Source organism: Leopardus geoffroyi, chromosome B4, assembly GCF_018350155.1.
Source record: "Leopardus geoffroyi isolate Oge1 chromosome B4, O.geoffroyi_Oge1_pat1.0, whole genome shotgun sequence".
NCBI lineage: Eukaryota > Metazoa > Chordata > Mammalia > Carnivora > Felidae > Leopardus > Leopardus geoffroyi.
Window position 1 is genome coordinate 71,344,428 of NC_059341.1, and position 26,639 is coordinate 71,371,066.

The window sequence follows — 26,639 nt, forward strand, 5'->3', positions numbered from 1 at the left end:
GCAAAGCATTTTATCATCCAGGTAACTGGTAGGTAATAGATGTTTGGCTAACAGAAAATTGGTCCTCTCAAGTTCTGCCTTAACCCAAGGAATGAGTTCATATTACATTTGTAGTCTTTAGACCAAATTCATTATCCTAATTCTCAAACCCACTGTTTTTTAAGATCACCATCTGTAATGTATGTGCTTTAATTCAGGGTCTCATGTGCTTCTCACCCAGAATCCTAACCAGCTGACCTATCTCCAGTCCTCTCCTAAACCATTGGATTATGAAGATTCTAACATGCAGATAGATCAAAATCACATCTCTCACTCAACTCCAAATTCTTTCCAGGGACCTTCAGGACTTCAGACAAGAAGTGCATGTAATAGCCAATCCCTATGTCCAACCCTTACTTCCTCACCTTTACTACAACCTACTCATTCTCAGTTAGCTCAAGCCTCACACCCTCCACAAGGGTTCTCTGAATCACTTACACCCTTTTCTCACACAACATCCCTTCCTCAAGATCCCTACAGCACCCTGTACATGATCCCAAAGTCCTGCATTTGAATTATTTACATGTCTCTCCCCTACTAACCTGGGACTATCTTTGAGTAGTAACTAGAACAGTATCCAGTATTTAGTAGATACTCAGTGAATGCCTGTTGGATGCACGTGGGAAGTGAAGGACAAGGATGAAAAGAGGGAGGGGGGAGTATCATCAACTAACCAACCGGGGAGGGGTCACCAGAGAGGGTCTCATTTCAAGTAGCAAAAAGGACTTTACAACCCTGTGTCCTAATATTTTCTATCTTTTGAAGAAGCCGATCTCATGTCTCATCTTGATTTCGCATACCTCAAGCAAAACAAAATCAGCAAACTTTTCAAAAAAAAATTTTTTTAACATTTATTCATTTTTGAGAGACACAGAGAGAGAGAGTACGACCCGAGGAAAGGCAGAAGGAGGAGGAGAGACAGAATCCAAAGCAGGCTCCAGGCTCTGAGCTGTCAGCACAGAGCCTGACACAGGGCTTGAACTTACCAACCACAAGATCATGACCTGAACTGAAGTCAGACACTTAACCTACTAAGCCACCCAGGCACCCCTTAGCAAGCTTATCTTAATGTTTTGTGAGTCACTCTGGATGACAGAGAATTCCTTAGTCATAGTCTCTTGACCATATTCCTAAAGATAGGGTGATATCACTAAAGGGCACTGCACTGGAATTCATGAGAATTCCAGAATTGTACTCTGACGCTATAGAAGTAATATTTGGTTACAGAAAAAGAAAAATATTTTCAAAGTCATTTTCAATATAAGTTACCTACCCGACACAGGCCTTGAACACAGATGTCATTAGTTTCAGTTCCACAAGGAGTACCATCGGCAACCCTATCCCTCAACTGGTAGAAGTTTGTGGTTCCAGCAACCCGACAATAGAGTTTACAGCGATCTTTTATGGCAACTGTAAGAAAAAGTCAAATTTTTGGTGTACAATAATACAGCTGTGTGTTCCTAGGTCTCAAGAAATTTTTACATCAAAAAAATATTCTAACTACTTACTCCCACTGTATTTTGGAAGCCACCTCACATTAGGGGAAAGACCATTGATGTTGAAATGTTTACCATCAAAATCAGAGCACTGCTTCTCTCGAAAGTCTTGCTTGCCTTTTGGACATGAATCAGTATTACATGATCGAAATTTCATCCTGCGGCCCACACAGTACTTTCCTCCGTTTCTTGGCCTAGTCAAATTCATTACATTTTAAAGCACATCAGTACAATATTCTTTCTGCCATTTACTTCTCAAACTGTTCCATTCTGTTCCGGGATCTGGAAAACTAATTATGTCCCACTAACACTTCCTGTTTAACAGAAGTATATTACATGGTTTTTAAGCAATTGTATGGCTAATGAACTGTAAAGACATTCATCTTAAGATGGACACTGTGGTCTGGAGGGCAGCAATGATAGCTTATTCATGACTTAACTCACAAGGAACTAATTGATGGGAATTTGGTTTAAAATTTCAGAATAGGGTTTGTTCATTTGGGGGGTAAAAAAACAAACATAATGAACCAAAGATAATCAGGATTATACCATGTTAAAGAAATATCCAGGCATCATTGTTTTGTATATACTACTTATCGCTCACTTCCACGAGTTTCATGCTATCTATATCCATCCATCTCTATTTCAACTTACACTGGAAAATAAAAATTTGTTTTGTCAGCATTTCTTAAATATGAAAACCTCCAGCATAATTTAGCTATTCTGGAATTCCAACGATCGAAGTCATTTCAGAGTATTGTCATCTCTGCATCAAAAATTCTTTATTGCTTACCAATTTATCATAACAACAGACACAGTACTTAATCTTTATGGAATCTCTATGTTCTTTTAAAGATTTTGAGGAGGGGGAACATATGCTTCAGTACTTATTTGAGCTAAAGACACTGATGCATCTATGAGAAGCAGAGAAACAAAATATGACAGGTCAAATTACACAAAAGAGTAACAACTGGTCATGAAGGTACAGATTTTATCCAGAAGAGTCAACACACAGTTTAAAGGAGCCAGGATTTCAATGGAAACACAGTATTAAAATGCCCTTATATTACTGTCATTTCATTTTTACAACTATTCCTCAAATGTAATCTAAATCAGAAAAAAGCTCTTAAATTCATGTTCTAAAAGATTAAGCTGGTTAATATATATAATATATATATTATATATATATATGTTATATATATCATTAATTTTAAATAGTTATTAAATAACATGTATATTATTATTAAAATAAATAATATATATATATTTTTTAAAGGTTTGAGTCTACCAAGATATAAGGTAATAGGGCTCAAAGTATTTCAGAAGTTTTCTAAATCTCAGAAACTTACAGACTGACCTCCTCCAGTATAGAAGTGAATGAAACTGATGTTTACTTTCTGGTGCCTTGAGATAATCTTAATTTACAGTGACATAAAAAAGACATACTCGGGGCGATTACAGAGCCTGCTTGTGCTTTTGATTCCACCTCCACATGTTCTTGAACAAGAGCTGTAAGGTCCCCATGGTCCCCATTCACCATCTACAGGACGTGTTTCCATTTCTTTGTTTACACATAGCCCGTGGTGGCAATGCTTAAACAAACAAAAAAATACACAAAGAAATGATTTGTACATACCCAATTGCAGTATCACAGTAATTTAAATACCATAAATATCAGTGGAGAAAATGCATACAACTTAAAGATATTGATTCAGAAATGGGATTACATTTGACACTCAAATATTTTCTGAATATCTGCTGAGTAAGATCTGTAGAATGCAAAAAGAAGGAAATTTCCCTTGCCTTTAAAATGTTGAGTTTCACTGGGGGAGGGAATACTTGTATGGGGAAAACACAGTAAGATGAAAATTTTAAAGAAGTGACTATTAATACAATATAGATCTATGCTTCTGGTTTTTTATGCAAAGATGTGTATCACTCTCCCACTTTTTTTAGCGGTTTACTTCATCTCATCCAAAGCCTCAATGATCACTTTCTTACTTTCAACAAGGAAATGGAAATGTACATGAGAAGCTGCTCAATATCTACTACTCCTTTCATCCACCTAAGGGCACCTGTGCTCAGTCCTCAACCTTCCCACCGGTTAGGGTACATGAAAAATCCATGATCCTAGCCAAAGTCAATCCCTCCGTGCACTTGATCTCAATTACTCTCATGGCTCCAAACATCACTGCAACAATTCTCCCCTCTCTCCTACAGCATCACTGTTCCAGTCTCTAATATATAAAAACTAACCAAGGGTGCCTGGGTGGCTCAGTCAGTTGAGCGACCCACTTAAACTCAGATCATAATTTCATGGTTCGTGAGTTCGAGCCCCACCGCAGGATTGTGGCTGTCCGCCCGGAGCAAGTTTCTGTCCCCCTTCCTCTGCCCCTCTCCCACTTGTGCTCTCTCTCAAAAACAAAAACAAAAAAAAGCTAACCAAAAAGTGGTCCATGCACTGATGCCAGTCTGTGAACTAGTCCCTGCAAGGAGTAGAGAAATTGAAAATAAGTACTGAATTTAGAAACGTTTATAGGATTTGAAATACGTTATAGTAATTTCATGTTTATCAATGTTAAAAGTGGGCTTATGTTGGGGCACCTGGGTGGCTCAGTCGGTTAAGCAAAGGACTCCTGATTTCAGCTTAGGTCATGATCTCTCTCACGGTTGGTAAGATCAAGACCCACATGGGGCTCTGTACTGACAGCATGGATCCTGCTTGGGATTCCCCATCTTCCTCTCTGCCCCTTCCCTGCTCATGCTAGCATTTTCTCAAAAGTAAACATTAAAATGGCTTATATTTGTTTTCGTTGTGGTACAATACCCAACACAAAATCACCATCTTAACCATTTTAAGTGTGTAATTCAGTAGCATTAAAATGCATTCATATTGTTGTGCAACCACCACTGCCATCCATCCACAGAGCTCTTCATCTTCCCAAACTGAAACTCTATACTCTTGAAACACTAACTCCCCATTCACTCTCCCCTCCCTCGCCCAGCCCCGGGCAACCACCATTCTACTTTCTGTTTCCATGAATTCGGCTACTCTATATATCTAATGCATCACTTGTCTTTCTGTGACTAGCTTATTTCACTTAGCATAAGGTCCTCAAAGTTCACCCACATTGTAGCATGTGTCATAACTTCCTTTTAAGGCTGAATAATATTCCATTGTATGTGTATATAACATTGTTTTTTCATTCATCCATTGACGGCCACTTGGGTTACACTTCCACGTCTTGGCTATACAGAATAAATGCTGATGGCCACAGGCCTGTACAGAGATCTCAAGGCTGTTTGCAGTTCTTTGGCATATATACCCAGAGTGGTATTGCTGGATCAGATGGTTCTATTTTTCTTCTTTTTTTTTAATTTTTTAATGTCTATTTTTGAGAGAGAGAGAGAGAGAGAGTGTGTGTGTGCGCGCACGTGCAAGCAAGCAAGGGAGGGGCAGAGAGCAAGGGAGACACAGAATCTGAAGCAGGTTCCAGGTTCTGAGCCATCAGCACAGAGCCCAATGAGGGGCTCGAACCCACAAACCGTGAGATCATGACCTGAGCTAAAGTCGGACACTTAACTGACTGAGCCACCCAGGCAGCTCTGTATTTTTAATTTGAAGATCTGCCACACTCTTTTCCATAGAATTGGCTTACATTTTGAAGGTTTTTGTCATTTTGAATGTTTTTTTTTCTAATCATTTTCATCATTTTGTACAAGTATCGATTTAAATTATCAGAAATTTAAAAAAAGACTGGTCCTTTACTAGAGCTAATTGGAGAAGTACTCCATTAGTTCATTCTCATTAATATACAACACACATAATTACCCTCTTTAACAGAATTTTCCTTAGATCTCACTTTCCCCACCAGCTACTGTCTTGTTTCTCCTTGAAAAAGCCGTCCATGACCATGGTCTCTCACTGCCTCTGCTCTCACAGCCCCACCCTCCATGAAGCAGCTCATGTGGACATCACCCAATGGCCAGTTCTCAGTCTCTGTCGTACTTGATTTAGCAGTATCATTTTTCCCCCTTCTTGGTTTCTAGGTCTCCACTTAATCCTGAACTTTTTGGGCTCACATCACCTTTATGCTTCCCTATCAACAACGATCACTCCCAGCCCAGATCCTTATCCTAAACTTCAGGCTTGTGTATATAGCTGTTTACACATCTTAACTTTAACGTCTTACATTTCACACATCACACCAAAATTCAACTGCCAACTCCTTAAAATCTGCTGATACGATCTAAGTTGATCAGCCAAAAACAGTCAACCTCTTCTTTACAGTTCACATTTAATGTGTTAGCAAATGTTCTAGTTCCTTCAAAAGCAAATTGACTTTTAAGTATCAACCTAGCGCTCCCAGCTCTGGTGTGAGCCACTGTCATCTCTCATCTCTCCAAGTAGATCTCCTCTGTTTCCAACTCTTGCTCTCTAGAGTTTAGTCTCAACAGCAATCATAATGATCCTTTTCAACTTACTTTAAAAATTAGCTCAAATCAGGTGACTCCTCTGCTCAAATCCATCTTTTTCATTCTGAATAAATGCAAAGTTTTCCCAATGGCCGACAGGGACCTACAAAATACTCCTCCAGTTACTTCTTATACACCACCTTTCACCCCAGCCACAATGTCCTTCCTTACTCTTCCTTGAACCACCCCAAGACTGCAGATTTAGGAGTTTAGCTGTTCTTTGCCTGGAGCTCAGTTCCCCACAATATTCTCCATAGCTAACTCCCTCATTTTAAGATAGCTCATTAGTCAACTTTCCATAAAATTTGATTTGACCACTACATTTTAAATTGCAGTCAGCCCTCTCCCACTACGAATGTAAGCTTCATGAAGGCAGCGATCTTTTCTTTTTTGTTTGCTGATGTATCCTGAGCACCTAGAATAGTGCCTGACACATGGTGGGTCCTTGATAAATCTTTGTTGAATGAATGAATCCTATAACCAAGCTTATTAATTAGCAGGAAAAAAGCTTTGTGCCCTCCATTAAGATCATTCAAAATGATAAAGCCATTAAAAGTGAAAAAAAAAATCTCTGAATAGAATGTACTATGTTCTTGTAAATATGGGGAACATCTTCCAGAAGCGTTTCAAATAATCCTTGAGCACTATTTCTGAAAAATCCAAGAAAAAGAATGTTGTACTGTTCACCATGTAAAAAAAAAAAAGTCAAGTGAGTTCCACTATATGTTTATGCTAATAGTTTTACTACCACAAGTATTTAAAAGATAGTCTTATATGAAAGATAGTCACAAGATAAAGGGACTAAAAGAATATTGAGGCAAAATATAGGACATTTATTTAGAATTTCCTTGAAAAAAAGGCCCATTTATTATTGAATGTGGCTAATGCAAAGAGGCTCACTCTCTTCAATAAATGATAAAAGGGATTTTATATCTACATGATACACATGTTACCCCAAATGCATTTCTGCTTTTAATCTATACAAGTTTTGAAGTAGGTCCCAGTGTCTCAACACATTTACCTTGAATTCCAACAAATCCAGGCCCTTTACACTACACCTCATATGTGAATGGCTAAGTAGTACATGAAAACATGCTCAAGATGGAGAATAATCAGGATAATACAAATTAAAAACATAATAGTATTCCATTTTGCACCTAAAGTGTCTAAAATTTTGTTACAAGATTAACAAGATCATCAATTGGCAAGACATGCAGCACAACTGGAACTTTCATACATCACTTGCGAGAGTCTCAAGTACGCATTTTGGAAGATGGTTTGGCAGTTCCCTATGAAGTTACATACATGCACCTCCCCTATGACCCAGCAATTTCTAGATATTTGTTTACTTCAGAGAGATGCAAGCACATGCCCACAAGACTGGTATGAGGATGCTCATAGCAGCTTTATTCATAATGACCAAAACCTGGAAGTGACCCAATTGTCTATCAGAAGAATGTATAAAAAAAATTATGGTGCATTTATACAGCTGATTTACACTGCAACATAAAGAAATGAAGTATCAACACACACAACATGGATGAAACTCCAACATCTTGAATAAAAAAAGCTTGACCCCTTTTCCCTCTGCCCACAGAAAGGGTGTGTGTATGCGTGTGCATGTACATATGCTATATAGTTCGATTTACATTAAAATCAGGAAGTATGTTCTCTCTCTGGAAAGAGGGAAACTCTACAGAGGCTAGACAACTTTAGAGTGATGGAAATGTTCTCATCCGGATTGGGATATTGGCTAAGTGTCCATCTATATTTGTTAAGACTTACCAAATTGAACATTTGATATCTGTGCATTTTACTCCTATATCTCAATTTTTTATCATGCTAATGCATTGACCAGATTTAGACTACTCAGTTATAAATGGTATATGTGATGCATGTAAATATATCCATCGCTATGTTAGCCACATGCCATCAAGCCTGAAGTTTCATGGCATAGAGTAAACTTTAAAGTTTGCTAAGGCACTTAAGGCCCAACCAGATTTGAATCTGGGGACTACCTTGGAGCAAGTCTTCTAATGAGCTAACAGCTGTTTCTAATTCAGACTACAACAAGGTTTTTTTCTCTGCTCATCCTTAGATAATCAGTAACTCTCCAAAATGCCACTCTCGTCTCCCCCAAAAGCCAATTACCAGTACTGGTCACAAAAAGTGAGTAAAATAACGTCTTTCATATTTTTGGTCTTCAAAATAACAATTTTAAATAAAGATAAAATTTTAAAGTTCAGTTCTAGCTCCAATCGACAAACTGAAGAAGTCCACTAGAATTTTGGTCCCAAGGTAATCTGAGTGCTAAACAATTTCAGAGGACTTCAACTACTGCAAAAATTGCTCAAGTCTCAATAAAACTCTGTAATGCAGGCAACATTCACAGAAAATACATGCCTTTTGACAGATGGCAAGGAGAAGGGCAATGGCTGGTGCAAACATTTCCATGAAGCAAAGAGCTGGTAAAGCAAAAGATCAGCTAGTGACCCGGTCCTTCAGTTTCTACTTGTGCCCAATGTGAAGTTAACAAAAGCGGCAGCACTAGCCAACCCCATTGCCAAGAAAGCGTTCATTTTGTGCTGAGGTAGCTCAGAGGAGGCGTCAACAGACTCAAGCTTATTCAGCGGAGGTGGCACTGGCTACCAAGGCCAATGGAACTTGCCTTCATCCTGAAGCACCAAGTACCACCTGACTTCATCCTCACATTGATGTTTGGTTATCAGGCTAAACCCTGTCTCTCAGCATTATGTTTGCAGATTTAAATTAGTTCATGCCTGATGTTATATGTTCAGGCAGTTTACTTTAGGGATATGATGTATTTGAAGACATTTACAACCAATAAATATCCGAAGAAGACACTTAAAACTTTCCATTATACCTGGTTGAATTTTATAGGAGAAAATGCAAACAATGGTAACATCCCTCAATTTGGGGAAATTGCTGATCTATTAGGATCTTTATGTCTATACTCATTGTTAATAAGATTAATATACTTAGGTAACTATCTGTTCACATGGCAACATTGATTCACTAGCAGACCAAGAGTTGACCAATCATGAAGAGCGCTGAAACGCAGAGCAATCACTTCCTTGGATAGTCTCTTGATACAAGACTCACCCTTCCAGGAAACCTACCATCCCAGGACCACAGTTTGTTCCATCTGCAAGGGGCATGTGCTGAGTGCGACAACCCTTGTGAACTCCTTCTGCACTCGTACACCAGAGACGTCTGCATTGCTTCTGCAAGATAACAAAAAGCAGACAAGAGTAAAATAACACTACAACCACCAGATCAATTCAGTGTAAACCATCAGTTTATACATTGATCTTACAGATTTCATGGTTTCAAGGTCAGAGCTGGAAATAATCAAGCCAAAAAAAAAAATTCACTAAGTTCTAATCATTGATTTGCCTCTGAACACATAAAATGGCAACATTCAGTTTGTAAGAACTTTTGGATTTTCATCATACACTGAACAATGGGAGAGAGAAATTAGAGTGGAAATATTCAAAATTATGGGGGACATTTTTCTCTTTGCAAGACATTTTTCTAAAGGACTTTTTGTTGTTAAATGTTATTCACAAAGAGTTTCCAAAAGCCTCTTTTGATACGATAGAATGTATGAATAATGTGCATAGAAATACTGTATAATGTATACTGGTTTCCTACTTTGTGAATAGAATGCATACTTTCAAGTTGAACAAAGGGCTCTCAAGTTTTCCTAAGAAACAAAAATCCAGAGGTTCACAGGAGCTATACCCAAGATAATTCCCTTTTTCTGAATTTAAATTCAATGTTTATTTAGTGGGTAGGTCAGGTAGAAAAGAAATGGATCTCCAAAAATTATGTTAAATCTCCCCTCCTCAATATGGATATTTAAAAGCTTAACTTTTTTTTGGGGGGGGGGGGAATGGGAAATGCAAGCTGGTGCAGCCACTCTGGAAAACAGTATGGAGGTTCCTCAAAAAACTAAAAATAGAACTACCCTACGACCCAGCAATTGCACTACTTGGCATTTATCCACGGGATACAGGTGTGCTGTTTCGAAGGGACACATGCCCCCCATGTTTACAGCAGCACTATTAACAATAGCCAAAATAGCCAAAGTATGGAAAGAGCCCAAATTTCCATCAATGGATGAATGGATAAAGGTGTGGTGTGTGTGTGTGTGTGTGTGTGTGTGTATACACACACACACACACACACACACACGCACACACAATGGAGTAGTACTTGGCAATCAAAAATAATGAAATCTTGCCATCTGCAACTACGTGGATGGAAATGGAGGGTATCATGCTAAGCGAAATTAGTCAGAGAAAGACAAAAATCCTATGACTTCACTCATATGAGGACTTTAAGAGACAAACCAAATGAACATAAGGGAAGGGAAACAAAAATAACATAAAACCAGGGAGGGGGACAAAACAGAAGAGACCCATAAATATGGAGAACTGAGGGTTACTGGAGGTGTTGTGGGAGGGGGGATGGGCTAAATGGTAAGGGGCACTAAGGAATCTACTCCTGAAATCATTGTTGCACTATATGCTAACTAATGTGGATGTAAATTTTAAAAAATAAAAAATAAAATCAATAAAAATTAAGATAAATAAAAGCATATTAACTTTTTTAAATTATGTTTTTTTAAACAATATTACTATATGGAATATGTTTTGCCCATCTCTGCACCCATGGCTATATAACTTTCACTCATTTAATTCAACAAACACTTAGTTTGTGGCACCTAGTATGTGTCAGATCCTAAACTGACCACTGGAGATGCATATTTCCATGAGTGAATGAATTTGCATTCCTGGTCCAATGATCCTCACAATGTAGTAGTGGATCTAACCTATGAAAAATCCTCAAAGTTCTAAAGTAATTATTTAATGATAACAACAGGCCCTAGATTTTTTTGGATTCAAATCTGTGTAAATTAAAATGTAGTCTATTAAATTCCTGGGTCCTTTAATACAACTAGTTATCAAGACACTTCTGTCTTTAACACCCCCACCCCCACCCCAAAATAGTATTTGAAAATAAATATTTGAATGTTTTTAAAACCTGTTTTCTAAATGGGAATACCTGACATAGGATTTTGTGAGAGTTAATGTCCGAGCTGTCAGCACAGAGCCTGACACAGGGCTCAAACTCATGAACCGCAAGATCATGACCTGAGCTGAAGTCGGACACTTAAGCGAATGAATCACCCAGGAGCCCCTGAGTTTCCCTGTTTTTAACCCTTTTCGGGCAAACAATCTATGTCTCTAAAAGTTAAAACTTCGAAGATACATTTAGTTCACCTTCTGTTCAAGAGAATAAAAGTACATTTTGAAATATGTTCCAACTTTAACTTTATGGTAGTTTAAAACACAAAAGAAGGACCTAATTTTCTTACCAAGTAGGGACATACTTGTGATCCAGGGCCAAACATCAGTTCACACTGCTTGTTCACATCGTACATTAACCCAGGAAGTTGTGAAGACAGATCATATATTCTTCCATTTGGTTTGTCAAGGAGGCACTCCCCATGGCCAGTACTGTACCAAAGACCAAAAATATTGTGAATACAGGTGGATACATAATATTCTTCATCACAGTCACTGTGCTCTACAGTTTCAGAAACAGTATGTTTTTTCATAATTTAAAAGTGAATACATATGAAAGTCACAAAAAAAATCTGTTTCTCATTTGAGCCCCATAACTGTTTTGAAGGTGTAATTAAAAAAAAAAAGTTGTAAATTCATCAGAAAATAATTTATGAAACCCATTTATGTAATCACACTATATTTTTGATCTATTTTATTGTCCAATAATAATCCCTTCTATTAAATGCCTAAATTCTCAAAATTTTTATTTTTTAATTTTTTTAGTTTACTTTGAGAGAGCAAGAGAAACACACAGCAGGAGCTGGGGAGGGGCACAGAGAGGAGAGAAAATCCCAAGCAGGTTCCATGCTGCCAGCCCAGAACCAGACGCAGGGCTCAAACCCAGAAAACCAGGAAATCATGACCTGAGCTGAAACCAAGAGCTCGATGCTTAACCAGCTTTGCCACCCCAAGCACCTCCCCCCCCCAAAATTGTCAGTATGTTGTAGAAAAAAGTTTTTATATCATTTGAGAAAGTACATTTATAGTTCTCAACAACAAAACAAAGCAGTTTCAGGAAGTGTTACGTTGTGTCCACTTCAAAGAGGCAGAGTTTGTGTTTTGGTATTGCTGCTTCCAGGATGCCTGCCTGGTTGTAGACAAGTTAACATGCCAGAGGCTGGGACTCCTCCTCTGCAGTAATAGTGACACTATCCACCTTGCAAACGGCTATTCAAGGATACATGTAAAGGACTTAGAAAGTGGCAAATAGGAGGAATATTTGTTGTTCACTTCTGGTTTGTAATGCAGTATTTAGCATATAGGAAACTGAAAATATTCAACCATCCCAACTGGATTAAAAACAATTCATTCCATTACCATAATTTTAAGAAATTTAGCAATTTTTACTGGCTAGAAAGATGTTAAGTTTCATCCAAAAATGAACATGTAACTTAAGTCAGCTTGTGTGTGCGTGTGTGTGTGTGTGTGTGTGTGTGTGTGTTTTAACATTTCCATTGGAGAGAATCCCATTAGCACCATTCAAAAATAAACACATCCCCTGGTATTTTTAACCGATACCTCAGCTAGCCATTGAACAAAACTATATGCAATTATGTATACAACAGCAATTGTGTATTATGCTTTTAAATCAACTCCCCATACAAGGATAAAAAAAAAAAAACCTGATCATCTTGGGGTTTATGAACATATTACAAAGCATAGTTTCATTTATTTCCATAGTTCTCACAAAAGAGGTAACTAGCAACCACATATACTGGGGATTAGAATATATAAGGAAATGAATATTGCTTTTAAACAAAAAAAATTACTTAGAGCTTGGCCTTGCCTTTTGGCAATTTTCAGTAAGATAGAAACACCATTTGGATAAAAGTGGGGAAGCAGAGAAACATGGGAGATGGAGATGAGTCAAGAAAAATCGATCTGCCCCCTCTTCAGACCTAAGAAAATCCTCCAGAAGAATATGTAAGCATATAAACTACTCCACATCCCTCTGGCCACAGAGAGCTATTTGGAATACTCAGAGTTGGACCTCAGCTATTGTCTGTCCTTCTAAGGCACCTCAAAACTTGAACCACTTAAGCTCCTCTTATATTACGCAGTACCTACTGAAAAAATTCAAACACGTAAGAAAGCTGTGAATCTAAGTCTCCCCTTAAAAACAAGTTATCCTAATAGAGCTCCCAAATCTAGGTCTGACCTGCCCCCACCAAAATATTTTAGGAGTGAAATGTGTACATACAACTCTTTCCTTGTTTTTAAAAACCCAGTTGTACAAAGTAAACACATTTAAACCAAAACTGGACAGAAATTAAATCACTTTAAAATAACAAAGTTCAAAGTCTATAGTCTAATAAATGTTTCATTATTTAACTAAAGTAATATAACTTTAGACTTACTCTAGGAATTCAGTGATATATTTCTGACTACATTTTGACCAGGTCCAAGGACTTGTGTGGTAATTTAAAGTCGGAGCCATTACATGATATTGGTGTTTAATCCCAGGTTCCTTACATTTAAAACTATCATCATGTGGAACGTTGAATCTAAAAATAAAAGCAAAGAATATGAAAATATGTAACACATCTTAGAAGATAAAATACAAAATTATACTCTTGATCTCTCCCATAAAACATTATAAAATCAGGGTTATCTTCATGTTTAGAAGCACAGGATCTCAAACACTACATTATAGCTTTTATCAGTAGCACTATTTGTTGATTTTGACACCAAATTGGAGTCTAAACAATAAAAATGTGGACTCTAGCTTACCTCATCACAAAACTGACAGAGCACTCACATAAGTACTTGCAGGTTTCAACATGCATAGTTGTAAGGGATGTGTGAAGATCAATTACATAAAGGTGTTACCAGTTTCTAGACTACAGACTATGACTACAGTATCAAAACTTCTTTAATCTCTCATTCCTTATCATTTTATAGTGTCTACATGTTTCGTATGAAACAGACTAAGGACTGTTTCTGGTCTGTATTCACTAAGTGATTGTTGACCGAATTCGAATAACAAAAACATTCCTAAGAATGCAGCCAAATCTTCCTAAGAGCAAATATATTAAATAATTAGCTGGTCAGCAACAGATCCTATGCCTTCATTTGAGGACCCAAGTATAAACTTGCATTTACAAGGAACATTGAAACCACCTAATTCACCTCTTTGCCTGCAGAGATTTGTACTTAAATACCAGTCTTTTAATTAAACTACTTACCCATATTCTAAAGACACCTAAAGAGTTTCTCAGGAAGAAAATAAAGGTCTAAGGTGGTATTCTCTGCAAGAGCAGTTTTTCATTAGTTAGTAGCCTTGGCGATCAGCTAATAGTGCTTTCCAGATATTGCTGCAATGCATCTACACCCCTCAGGTAAGCTCCTGGTCCTATCCTCCACTTTAACAATTTGAGTGTGCACCCTGCTAATAATCATGAAACATAACCACACTGCAGGGGAACTAAAGAGGCACTAGTTTACTAAAAATGGTTTCCACTTGAAATTATCCCTGTTGAATATGCTAATGATGTAAGGTATGACCAGGAAAAGACAGTATATTAAAGAGGGCATTCTAGCCTCAAATCCCTATTAGCAGATGAACAAGAAATCCCAGGAGTGCTGGGGTGCACATTCGGAATCCCTTTCAGAGGATGAGTTTGTAGGGGTTTCTGACTTTCCATGGGAGCTCTGAGGCTATCTCATGGAATCATGGCCTCCATTCTTAGAGCACAGAACCCCAGCAGAACTTATAATAATGCAGGAACGGATAGAACCCCTCCCTAATTTTTAGAAAAAGAAACACACACACACACACACACACACACACACACACACACACACACACACACACACACAACTATGGAGCTGGAAGAATGACTTAAAAATCTTTTAATGATTAAGTAATTCCCACATACCACATTCTCTGCTGGGGCTCTGAGCTTTAAGAGCAAAAGTGAGTTGGTATTGTCATCATTATCAGGAGTTCCCCAGAACCAGAAGCCCCTGCAGACCCTCCCATAGATGGTAGAGGACAGTACCTGGTCATGTATGGGGTAACAAGGGATAGAGGCCAGAAGTGCTGGTCATAGTAATCCAATACAGTAAATGAAATAAAAGAATTCCCAAGTGCTAGTTCTCTGCTTAGTCTGTTGATCAGTGCAGCCTGTCTGACCTAACAGATCACAAAAGAGCCAGAGTTAGCATTTCAGGGATGAAAATTATACTAACAATATTTTTTTTAAGACATAGAGCTGCTAATTACTCAACTGAAGATGGAATTTTAAGTCTTCTGTGCAGTGATTACTAGAAAACCTATTACTGAGGTAGCAGAAGGTACTTACACATGACCAAGTTCGTGGGCTATGGTAAAGGCAGCACTAAGTCCATTTTCTTCACTAATAGAGCAGCTCCGTAAAGGATCACACAGGGTACCTAATTCTGCTAAACCTGAAAAATTTCATAGTTGTATTTGAAAATGGGAAACATCAAATCATAAATAAAGCATTTACTATGGGCATTACTACTTAGAAATGGATGCAAGGAAAAAAAAGGATGTAAAGTTGGCTGTTAATACCACATAAGTGTTTTTTAAGGTGAAGGAAAAAAAGAACAGAATGATTTATCTGCAGTTGAAATATTTTTTTTAACCAATTCCTGGATTTTACTGAAGAAAATAATTCAAAATATGGGGCAAACAAGTGTTTAAAAAAAAAAAAAAGGAAGAGGAAAAAGTATTTGTTATACAAAGGATGAAGTTTTAAGCCCCATTAGTGTGGATACTAGAAAAGGCAATGAATGTTTAAATTGGTAATAGAACTAATACAGAAAATACACCACTATAATAAATTTTCATTTTAAAAACTTTTGAGGCAGCATACAATTAATTATAATGAGTGAATGTATGTTAAGTGCAAAGAATAGCATCTGGTATCTAATATATATTAAATAAAATAGGATTCATATATTAAGGGCACCCAATAATTTTGTATTTTAGCTAAAGAAGATTTATTAAGATATATTTACTCTTTAAGATAAAGGATATCATGTCATGCCAATGTGCAGTATGAACTGACTGAACAAAAAGAATTAGAGCTGATAGAATCCATGAAAAATAGTCTAGAAGAAATTGACATTAAATGTTCCTTACAACAATACGTATTACATCAACCAAGTTGGCATTTTCCTTAATAGCATAGTTTTCACTACGACCATCCTCTATTATTTTCTTGTAAACTATCTGCTCTGCTAGGTAAATTCCTTTCATAAGAAAGCAGAATTTTTCATATATAACCCGTTTCTTACTGGAAAGTTTGTACATTCATAAATTTCTTAATACAGACCTCTATTAACCACTGTGTTTTAACCCCATGCGCCTATATACTATTTCATTCATAAAACTTAAGAACATGGACATTTTCCTAGCACTTAAATTTCGTACCAAGTGTGCATGTGTGTGCGCTTGCTCACTTTAAAAGATATTAACCTGAGGAATCTAAAAATGCTGGAAAAATTCAGACTAACAAGTTCATTTGCCAATGCTTTTCTCTTTAATAAAAAAGAGTATTTGCTCTTTCTGAACCCACACCCAAAGTCATTGCTTGGGCAAAGCTCCCCACCAAAAGCTTTTTCTTGGTCAGAATCAAGGCCAAAAATGAGTAAGGGAAAAAATAAGATTTAAAGTCTGCTGTCCAAAGTATGAAAGAATTGTTTTCCTTAACTAGGACTTGATGCTTGTATGTGTCATTTTTTTAGTCAATTTTGGCCAATTTTACATTTCTCCTTTACTAGAAGTTAAAACTAACCATTTTAATTGAGTATCTTGCCATTCCCATGCCTCCATTAGTATTTTCAATCTGTTAAATCACTCCATTTCCATATATTCATTTTTAAGGCTGTGTAGGCATTTCAAACAAAATATGGACTCTTATCATCCAAACTTGGTTTCATGCTCAGAGATGGATATATTCTAAGCTAAACATTTTAATCACATAACAGATCTGTGGAAACATGTATTGTGTATGATTGAAGTCCATACTCAAGTATGCCCATAAACAGGCAAGAACAAACAAAATCAAAGTGAATATATAACATTATGGTTCGAAGCAGCTGATGGTTGTGCCTACATTCACTCAAGCGGATATTCGGTTCTATGAAAGTGGTCAGAGGTAGGATAAAGTGGTATGGGCCCTAACCTCATACCCATTCCCTGTGTTTGGAAGTTCAAGAAGCTGCACAGAGTCCTCCAATCTAACCACCTTAAAGAATAAAACTCCTTTTTAATTTTTTAATGTCTGTTTATTTTTGAGAGAGAGAGGGAGACACAGAACCTGAAGCAGTCCCCAGGCTCTGAGCTGTCAGCACAGAGCCCAATGTTGGGCTTGAACTAATGGATTGTGAGATCATGACCTGAGCTGAAGTCAGAAGCTTAAATCCCAGGTGCCCTATAAGTAGAAATTATTTTACAACATACTTTGCAAAAAGCACTCAGAGACTGGGGCAATGACATCTACAAAATACAGCAGAAAAATCTCACAATTTTTCCACATATTTTATATGAGAAAATTAAATACTAATACTTGTGTTAATATAAGTTGTGTACCCGCAGGCAAATTACTTGCCCTCATCTATGAAACTGAAAGCTATTCTTAAAGATTTGTTGTGAAGATTGAATGAGTTAAATCACTCAAAACCTCACAAGAGTGTATAATACATGGTAAACACTCAAATATCAGCTATCATTATCATGACCCTTGATTTAAAGGATAATAAGAATACTTTCAGAGAATTAAGAACAAAGCTGGAGATAACACCATCCCTGATTTCAAACTATACTACAAAGCTACAGTAATCAAAACAGCATGGTACTAGTGTGCATGCACATGCGTGTGCACACGCACACACACACACACATACACATGAATAGAAGAGGATAGCCAGAAATAAACCCACACTCTTATGGGCAATCTATAACAAAGGAGGCAAGAACACAAAATGGGGAAAAGAGTCTCTTCAATAAATGGTACTAAACTGAAAAGCTACATTCAAAAAGTCAAAGTGGTCCAGTTTCATACACCATACACAAAAATAAATTCAAAACGGATCAAAGACGTAAATGTGAGACTTGAAACCATAAAATTCCTAAATGAAAATACAGGCAGTAATCTCTTGGACATTAGCCTTAACATATTTATAGACATGTCTCCTCAGAGACAAAAGCAAAAATAAACTATTGAGACTACACCAAAATAAAAAGGTTTTGCACAGCAAAGAACTCCATCAGCAAAATGAAAAGGCAACCTACTGAATAAGATATTGGCAAATAATATATCCAATAGGGATTAATATCAAAGATATATAAAGAACTCAAAAAACAATCCAGGTAAAAAATGGGCAGAGGACCTGAACAGATATTTTTCCTAAGACGACAGACAGATGGCCAACACATGAAATTATGTTCAGCATTACTATTAGGGAAATGCAAATCAAAACCATATGCGGTATCACCTCATACCAGTCAAAATGGCTAGTATCAAAAAGACAAGAAGTAACAAGCATTGAGAAGAATGTGGAGAAAAGGTAACACTCATGCACTGTTAGTAGAAAGGTAAAATGGTGCAACTGTGGAAAATATGGAGGTTCCTCCCAAAATTAATAGTAATATCACACGATCTAGTAATTCCATTACTAGGTATTTACCTAAACAAAAACACTAATCCAGAAAGATACATGCACTCCTATGCTTAGTGCAACATTATGTACAATAGCCAAGGTATGGAAGCAACTCAAGTGCCTATTACTGGACAAATGGATAAAGAAGCTGTAGTGTACGTATACGATGGAATGTTAGCCATAAAAAGAAGAAAATGTTAAAAATTTGCAACAATATGGATGGGCCTAGGAGGTATTATGCTAAGCAAAATAAGTCATTCAGAGAAAGACAAATATCATAATTTTTTCAAAGAACCAGCTCCTGGTTTCATTGATAAGTGATATATAAACTCAAATAGTAGAACCTATTTCTGCCCTAACCTTAATTATTTCCCCTCTACCACTGGCTCTATGCTTCGTTTGTTATTCTTTTTCTAGCTCCTTTAGGACTAAGGTTAGGTTATTTAAGATTTTTCTAACCCAAACTACGATGAGGTATCACCTCATGTCTGTTAGAATGGCTAAAATTAACACAGCAAACAGGTGTTAGCAAAGATGCAGATAAAGGGGAACCCTTTGCACTGTTGGTGGGAATGCAAACTGGTGCAGCCACTATGGAGAACAGTATGGAGGTTCCTCAAAAAGTTAAAAATAGAACTATGACCCAGCAATTGCACTACTATATATTTACCCCAAAGATACAATAACACAGATTCCAAGGAGTACGTGTATCCAGATGTTTGTAGTGGCATCATCTACCATAGCCAAATTATGGAGAGAGCCTAAATATCTATTGACCAATGAATGGATAAAGTTGTGATTGGTGTTTGTGTGCATATATACATATGTACACATACAATGGAGTATTACTCAGCCATCACAAAGAATGAAATCTTGCCATTGGCAATGATGTGGATGGAAGTAGAGTGCTATAGACTAGGCAAAGTCAGTCAGAGAAAGACAAATACCGTATGATCTCACTCACATGTGGAATTTAAATGAAACAAATGAACATGGCAGTGGAGGGAAGAAAACCAAGAAATACACTCTTAACTGTAGAGAATGGATGGTTACTGGAAGGGAAGTGGGCAGGGAGGGGTTAAATAGGTGATGGGGATTAGGGAGGGCACTTGCTATGAGGAGCGTTGGGTGTTGTATGGAGTGTTGAATCGTTAGATTCTACACCTGCAACTAATACTACACTGTGTATTAACTGGAATTTAAATGAGAACTTAGAAAATAATTTTTAAAACTTAAAATAAGCAGTAAGAAAATGACTAACACCAAAAAATAGGAAAAATGGGTCTTATTTCATTTCTCAAAAGAAGTACGAATGGCCAGTAGCTATGAAAAGATGTTCAAATTCAATAATCGTGGAGCTGAAAATTACTACTATAATGAAATTACATTAAAATGGCAAAAATGATAATTCTCTAGATACCTTGTGTTGATAAGGACATAATCAAAAGCAAGGTTTCAAATAAACTATTGATAAAGGTGCAAATTGGTACAACCATGTTAAGATATACCAAAGTTGAACATTAGCACATTTAATGACATAACAGTTCATTTGTAGAATATACACTAGATTTTAAAGTGAAATTCGTAATGAAAAACTGGAATTGGCCAAAATATCCACCGATAGCATGAAATATGTAAACTGAGGAGAAAATATTACACAGCAGTGAGAATTCATGAACTACAACCACTATGCTCAAAAAGCAAAATCGAACAATTTCTTTTATGAGCACACACACATAGAGAACTGTTTTTCAAAAGATGAAAGTAACTGGGACATACAGAATTCATGGTATTGGCTACTGACTGGAGGCACGCAAAAAGGATAGAGTAAGGACTTAGCACAGGCCATATGATAGTATTAAGTTTTGGCTCTTAAATCTGGTGGTAGATTTATGGCTATTCGTTTTGGTTTTTTTGCTTTAAATCCACATATAGTTTATATGTTATTTTGTGTGGATCAAATATTACATAACTAAACACTTCATGTCCAGCTTTGCACGACACTTGATATTTAGCAATGGGCACCACATTTGCTGTTCTTCTTTAAAATGTATTGAAGCAGAAGCTAATAACGACCATCATTAGGACAATCAAAAGGATTACAATGTAAAATAAAAGGAAAAGAAACATTTTAAACAATTCAGGAAATAATTATGTAAGTTGTATTTAATTTGCAAAATAACTTACCTAATGTGTCACATTTCTCCCTAGCTCCACAAATGTCTTCCCTTAAAACAAAAAATTTTGAAACATTTTCAGCAAAGTTTTTTGCAACAATTCAAAACACAGATAAAGAAGTTTAAACTGTAATATGACCATTACCATCAACTGCCTTCCAAATCTGGGTCTTAAACTCTCAATAATTTAAACCCAAGGTATACACCTCTTGTGTATATCAATAAGCAATAGAAGCTATAGAAGAGTGTCTGCTGTGAATAGTTGAAGCTTTAATCAAGTTCAGTAACAAGCTTTCTAATTACATTTTTCACCTCTGCCTTTACTTATGCAGTACATGTCATAGAGTTTACCCTTTCCTTGATGCTTCCGCATCACTATGAGCTGCAGTGATTATTCTCCACGACAAATAAGGATGTTTTCAGGTATCACCAACTTGGTTTTTGTTTTGTTTTGTTTTTCCTTCTGCATTACTTAGTCCCTAACCCATCTGACAATTCTCTGGTCTTTCCTACATGTCAGCTATTTTACATGGACTGAGGGTTTCATTTCAGGGTTCTAGAAAGCAGATTATGAGTCTGACCCCTAAATGGAAGAATTATTTCCTTCTGTCAACCAACCAGCCAATCCTAAAATCTAATTATTCTAGTAACCAGTGTTGCTGAAGCAAAGGCATGAATTAACAATGTAGAGTGGTGCTTGTAAAATGGATATTTTTTAATAGCATAAGTTGTTTTTAGTAAGTAAGCACATTAAGACCCTTGCAAATACAGTCTAGCAATTAAGATATGTATTGAGCATCAAAACAATAGGTTTTTTGTTTTTTTCTTTTTAAAGTACAAGTAGCCAAAAAAGTAGGCAACCAGTTAAAATTCAAAAGCTCTTCCAAGTGATTGAAGTATCAAGTGGGGAAGGAACATAACCTGTTTTCAGTTCCATAACTATGTTTGTTTCCAAATACTTTTCCTAGTTCTGTCACTAATAAGGAAATTATTTTGTTTGGGTCAGTTCACTCCTCAGCAACCTAACATTGCTAATTTCCTAAGGAATCCATTTGCATTTTGTTCTGCAAGAACAATGTTTTCATTCAACAGTATCTTTTGCAAGACAAGTTCTTAGAGAACGCTTCCATGTATCGATAAAGAAGGTAACAAGAAATAGCAGTGATCACGCAGGACAGAAAGGTAAACCACTGTGGTGGGAAGGTTATTTCTAAAACTGTACCTAGTGATAAGAACAGCAGTGTCATGGTGAGAAGGGTGAGCATCATCAAGAACATTCTGAGTTTGCTGCCATAAACAAAAGTTACGCAATGTGGTAGCTGCATTGTAACTGATGACTGGTCCTTCCTGCACACAAAAAAATAAAAAAAGGAATTTAATAATACATTAAAACATCCATATCCTCTTTTCTCCAAGCTTGTCAGCATCCTCGTAGTTTATCAAATAGCATTTTCAGAAGCAGATAAAGTGACATCTGTCCTTCATATTTTTAAAAAAATATCTTAGCAATATTTAAAACATCAGGATCAAAACGGAATCTAGTGAGACCTTTTCCATGAAACCATCTAATATTTAGAATCAAAAAATTTGTAAAAACTGTTATAAATCCTTCAAGGGTAGGATTACAAAAGGGAATACTTAGTTGTTTTTAAATTATTATTTCCTTTTATTTCCATCACAAAGTAAGTTAATCACTCCCATTCAAATTTTTGAATGTAAATTTTTAGAAATATCTCATTTCTAGTAACAGTTTTGTGATTTGTATGTAAAGTCTACTACTATTAAGGATACTAACTTCAACCAGTTTCTTACCTGTTCATTATGAATTACAACTAATTTCACGATTACTATGTTGATAAGATTTCCAATACTTGAGTCCTTGTAGATTGCTGCAACCTACAAGGGAAAACAAAATGTTTCACATTCTACAAGGTTAATCCTACATGAGAGTTCATTTCTAGCTCTTGATAGAACTGCACTTTACTATTGACCTTTTAAGAGCTGTGGTATGAAAATATGTTCTTAGTGTTAAGATCTTATTACATATGCTTTCAGATTTTATAAGACAGACCTTCATATGTCGTACATGTAAATTTTGACGTATTAACTGCTAAAAAATTATAGTATTTACTTTAGAAAGTGTAAGATCAGATACCTAAATGAGTTATTTCTTCTCAAAAGTAAACTGAATCCAGTCCTAGAACATCAATTGTCTGACCTACCTGCACAGCGTCATCTCTCAGGGACCTTTTCACAAATCCTGATGCCCAGGCCACATCTCTTACCAATTAAATCAGAATCTCTAGGGTTGAGACCCAGGCATCAGTATACCTTCAAAATTTTCCCAGTATTTTTTTTTTAATGATTCCCATGTGAAACCAAGTTTGAGAAACAGCAACCTTAACCCTATTACTGAGATTGGTCCATGTATCAGCAGCCATCTGTATCACCTGGAGCTGATCAGAAATGCAGAATCACAGACCCCACCATGAACTAGTGAATCAAAATCTGCATTTTAACAAAATCAAGTAATTTGAGCACTCGGAACTTGGAAAATACCCTTGAGGATTCAGCAGGAATTTCACTTCATTCTGTGCCACACTCCCTAATTTACATGACCATTATACTCCATAGAGAAGTTTTAACTAATATTTTCCAAAATGGCTGTATAGTTCCAATTCTGAATATGCTTAGAATTTTTAATGGTTAGCATTCCTGGAATCCACAGGGACTGATTCATCTAAAATCACATAAGAAACCCGACAAGAGGTCACAGGTCGATAGGCAGGTTACCACCTGGTCTTTAATTTTCCAAAACTGAAAAATGCAATTCTTTTTTTTAAAAATTTTTTTTTCAACATTTATTTATTTTTGGGACAGAGAGAGACAGAGCATGAACGGGGGAGGGGCAGAGAGAGAGGGAGACACAGAATCAGAAACAGGCTCCAGGCTCCGAGCCATCAGCCCAGAGCCTGACGCGGGGCTCGAACTCACGGACCGCGAGATCGTGACCTGGCTGAAGTCGGACGCTTAACCGACTGTGCCACCCAGGCGCCCGAAAAATGCAATTCTATGAGGCCCTCTACATGGGCTCAGTTTATGATTGTTGGTTAAGGTGCTAATTCACTAATTTATCTCTTCTTGTAGCCATCATAGCCGTTTCTGCTGCAGTAGTGTCTTCCATGTTCAATGCCTCTTTCACTCCTTTCAAGACAATCCCCTCAGGACCTGGGCCACCTGTGCAATGAAAGTCATTTCCAAACATAGGTAGCAATCTCTTTGACAATGGCCTTAGTAACATTTTTCTTGATAGGTCTCCCTAGGCAAGGGAGAAAAAAGCAAGACTAAAGGACTAAGACTACGCTAAAATAAAAAGCTTTTGCACAGCAAAGGGCATCATCATCAAAATTAGACAGAAACCTAATATTTACAAATAATATATCCATTGGGGATTAAGTATCAAATTTATATAAAGACCTTAAAAAACCATCTGATTAAAGTAGGGCAGAGGACCTCAAGAGACATCTTTCCAAAGATGACATATACATGGCCAACAGACACATGAAAAGATGCTCAACATCACTAATCAGGGAAATGGAAACCCAAACCACATCACTTTACATCTATCAGGAATAGCTAATATCAAAAAGACAAGAAATATCAAGTGTTGGTGACGATATGGAGAAAAAGGAACCTTTGTGGACACAGTTGGTGTAAATGTAAACTCGTTGCAACCACTGTGGAAATCAGTATAGAGGTTTGTCAAACAAAAATAGAAATACTCTGCGATGCAGTTATTCCACTACTGGCTATTTACCCAAAGAAAACCCTAGTTCAAAAGGGTATGTGCACTTGTGTTTATTACAGCATTATTTACAAGAGCCAAGATATGGAAGCAATCTGTGTCCACTGATAGATGAATAAAGACATCATTATATATATATATATATATATGTATATATATATATATACACACACACACACACACACGTGTGTGTGTATAATAGTATTACTCAGGCATAAGGAGGAGATCGTGCCATTTGCAACAACATGGGAGGAACTTAGCGACTATATTGCTAAGTGAAAGAAATCAGGCAAAAGACACTTATAAGTGGAATCTAAAAAGCAAAACCAAGCATTAATAAACCCATAAATACAGAGGACAAACAGGTGGTTGACAGAAGGGAAGAAATGGGCAAAATGAGTGAAAGGGTGGGAGGTACAGGCTTCCAATTATGGAATAAGTCAGGAGGATGAAAGGTACTGCATAGGGAATATGGTCAATGACATTGCATGGTGAACTATGGTAGCTACACGTGAACACAGCCTAACATGTAGAGTTGTCAAATCACTGTCGTATACTTGAAACTGATACAGCATTCTTTGTCAACTATACTTAAAAATTTCTGAAACCTGGATCACCATCCCCTGGACCACGACCCAGACCAAGATAGCAATTGCTTCAGGAGATACTACTTGCCCCATCCTTTTGATTAACATTCAACATCTACACCTTGCTTTAATCCAGAGACAGGGAAGACATGGACCCTGATCTTGTGGACCTTAGAGTTTGCTGGAAGTACTAGTGGTGGAGTCCTCATTCCATCAGCCAAAGAGCTGTTTCAACGTAATGAAATCACCTACACGACTGTTCTAGTTTTTTTTTTTTTTTTTTTTTTTTTTTTTTGCTACATGGAATAATGACCAGAGCAAAAGCCAAAAACATCTCTGGAAATGCTGACACTGCAGGGTCACCATGGACTTCAATACACTTTCCAGAACTTTGTTTTAGCTGTGCAGCCATAGGCATTTACAGGTTGGTTATTTCTACCTACAGTGGTGCCTTTAGCAGAAGTTGTTGTCTTCTGGCATTGAGATTAAGTATGGGGACAAACCGTTGGCCATTTCAAGCAGGTCTGTTAGCCCCACAGCACTGCTCACTTGAAAATGGGAGCTGTGGAAACTGGTAGCTGAATTGGTATTTTCCATGCAACTTAAAGTACATACTTCCCATGGAAAACAAAGTATACCCACACTTCAGACTTATCCTTTGATTCAGTGAGTTTAACAGTGGATGCTTTTCTAAGTCCAATTACAAAAGACAACAATACACCTCAGATTTATGCTCAAAGGCTCTCTTCCACTTAAAAATGAACAGTTGTGAAGACTTCTAGGTCACAAGAGACCATGCATTCTCCATACTTCACATAGGAAAGAGCTTAAGTACTATGAATTATCTACAGGACTAATTTCTTCACTCATTACTCGAAATAGGTGGACTACAAGTGACAATCTGGATGTTATGAATTTATTTTGTAGGTGATACTATATAATATTGAGTTTAAGAAACAGATGTTGCACCTTTATTGAAAAGTAACCAATCTGTAAGCAAAATATGGTATATACATATATATAGATGTATACATATACCTATATGTACATACACACACACAATGGAAGATTACTAAGCCATACAAAAATATGAAATCTTGCCATTTGTAATGAATGGATGGAGCTACAGAGTATTATGCTAATCAGAATAAGTCAACCAAATACCAATACCCTATGATTTTAGGTGTGTGGATTTTAAGCAAACAAATGAGCAAAGGTGGGAAAAGAGGCAAACCAAGAAACTCTTAATTACAGAGAACTGATGGTTACCT

General features: G+C 36.8%; 1 protein-coding gene across 3 annotated transcripts in view; it reads right to left on the reverse strand.

Annotated features, from left to right (window-relative positions):
- ADAMTS20 (ADAM metallopeptidase with thrombospondin type 1 motif 20) overlaps positions 1-26,639 on the reverse strand; it is a 174,249-nt gene that overhangs the window by 94,279 nt on the left and 53,331 nt on the right. For all 3 annotated transcript variants that reach the window (XM_045463296.1, XM_045463295.1, XM_045463294.1), the window contains exons 5-14: positions 22,789-22,872; positions 22,199-22,323; positions 20,987-21,027; positions 15,472-15,577; positions 13,525-13,671; positions 11,416-11,557; positions 9,152-9,256; positions 2,982-3,127; positions 1,548-1,729; positions 1,313-1,449 (exon numbers count right to left, since the gene is read on the reverse strand). In XM_045463296.1, the coding sequence (XP_045319252.1) occupies positions 1,313-1,449; positions 1,548-1,729; positions 2,982-3,127; positions 9,152-9,256; positions 11,416-11,557; positions 13,525-13,671; positions 15,472-15,577; positions 20,987-21,027; positions 22,199-22,323; positions 22,789-22,872 (1,215 nt within the window). The remainder of the gene's footprint in view (positions 1-1,312; positions 1,450-1,547; positions 1,730-2,981; positions 3,128-9,151; positions 9,257-11,415; positions 11,558-13,524; positions 13,672-15,471; positions 15,578-20,986; positions 21,028-22,198; positions 22,324-22,788; positions 22,873-26,639) is intronic.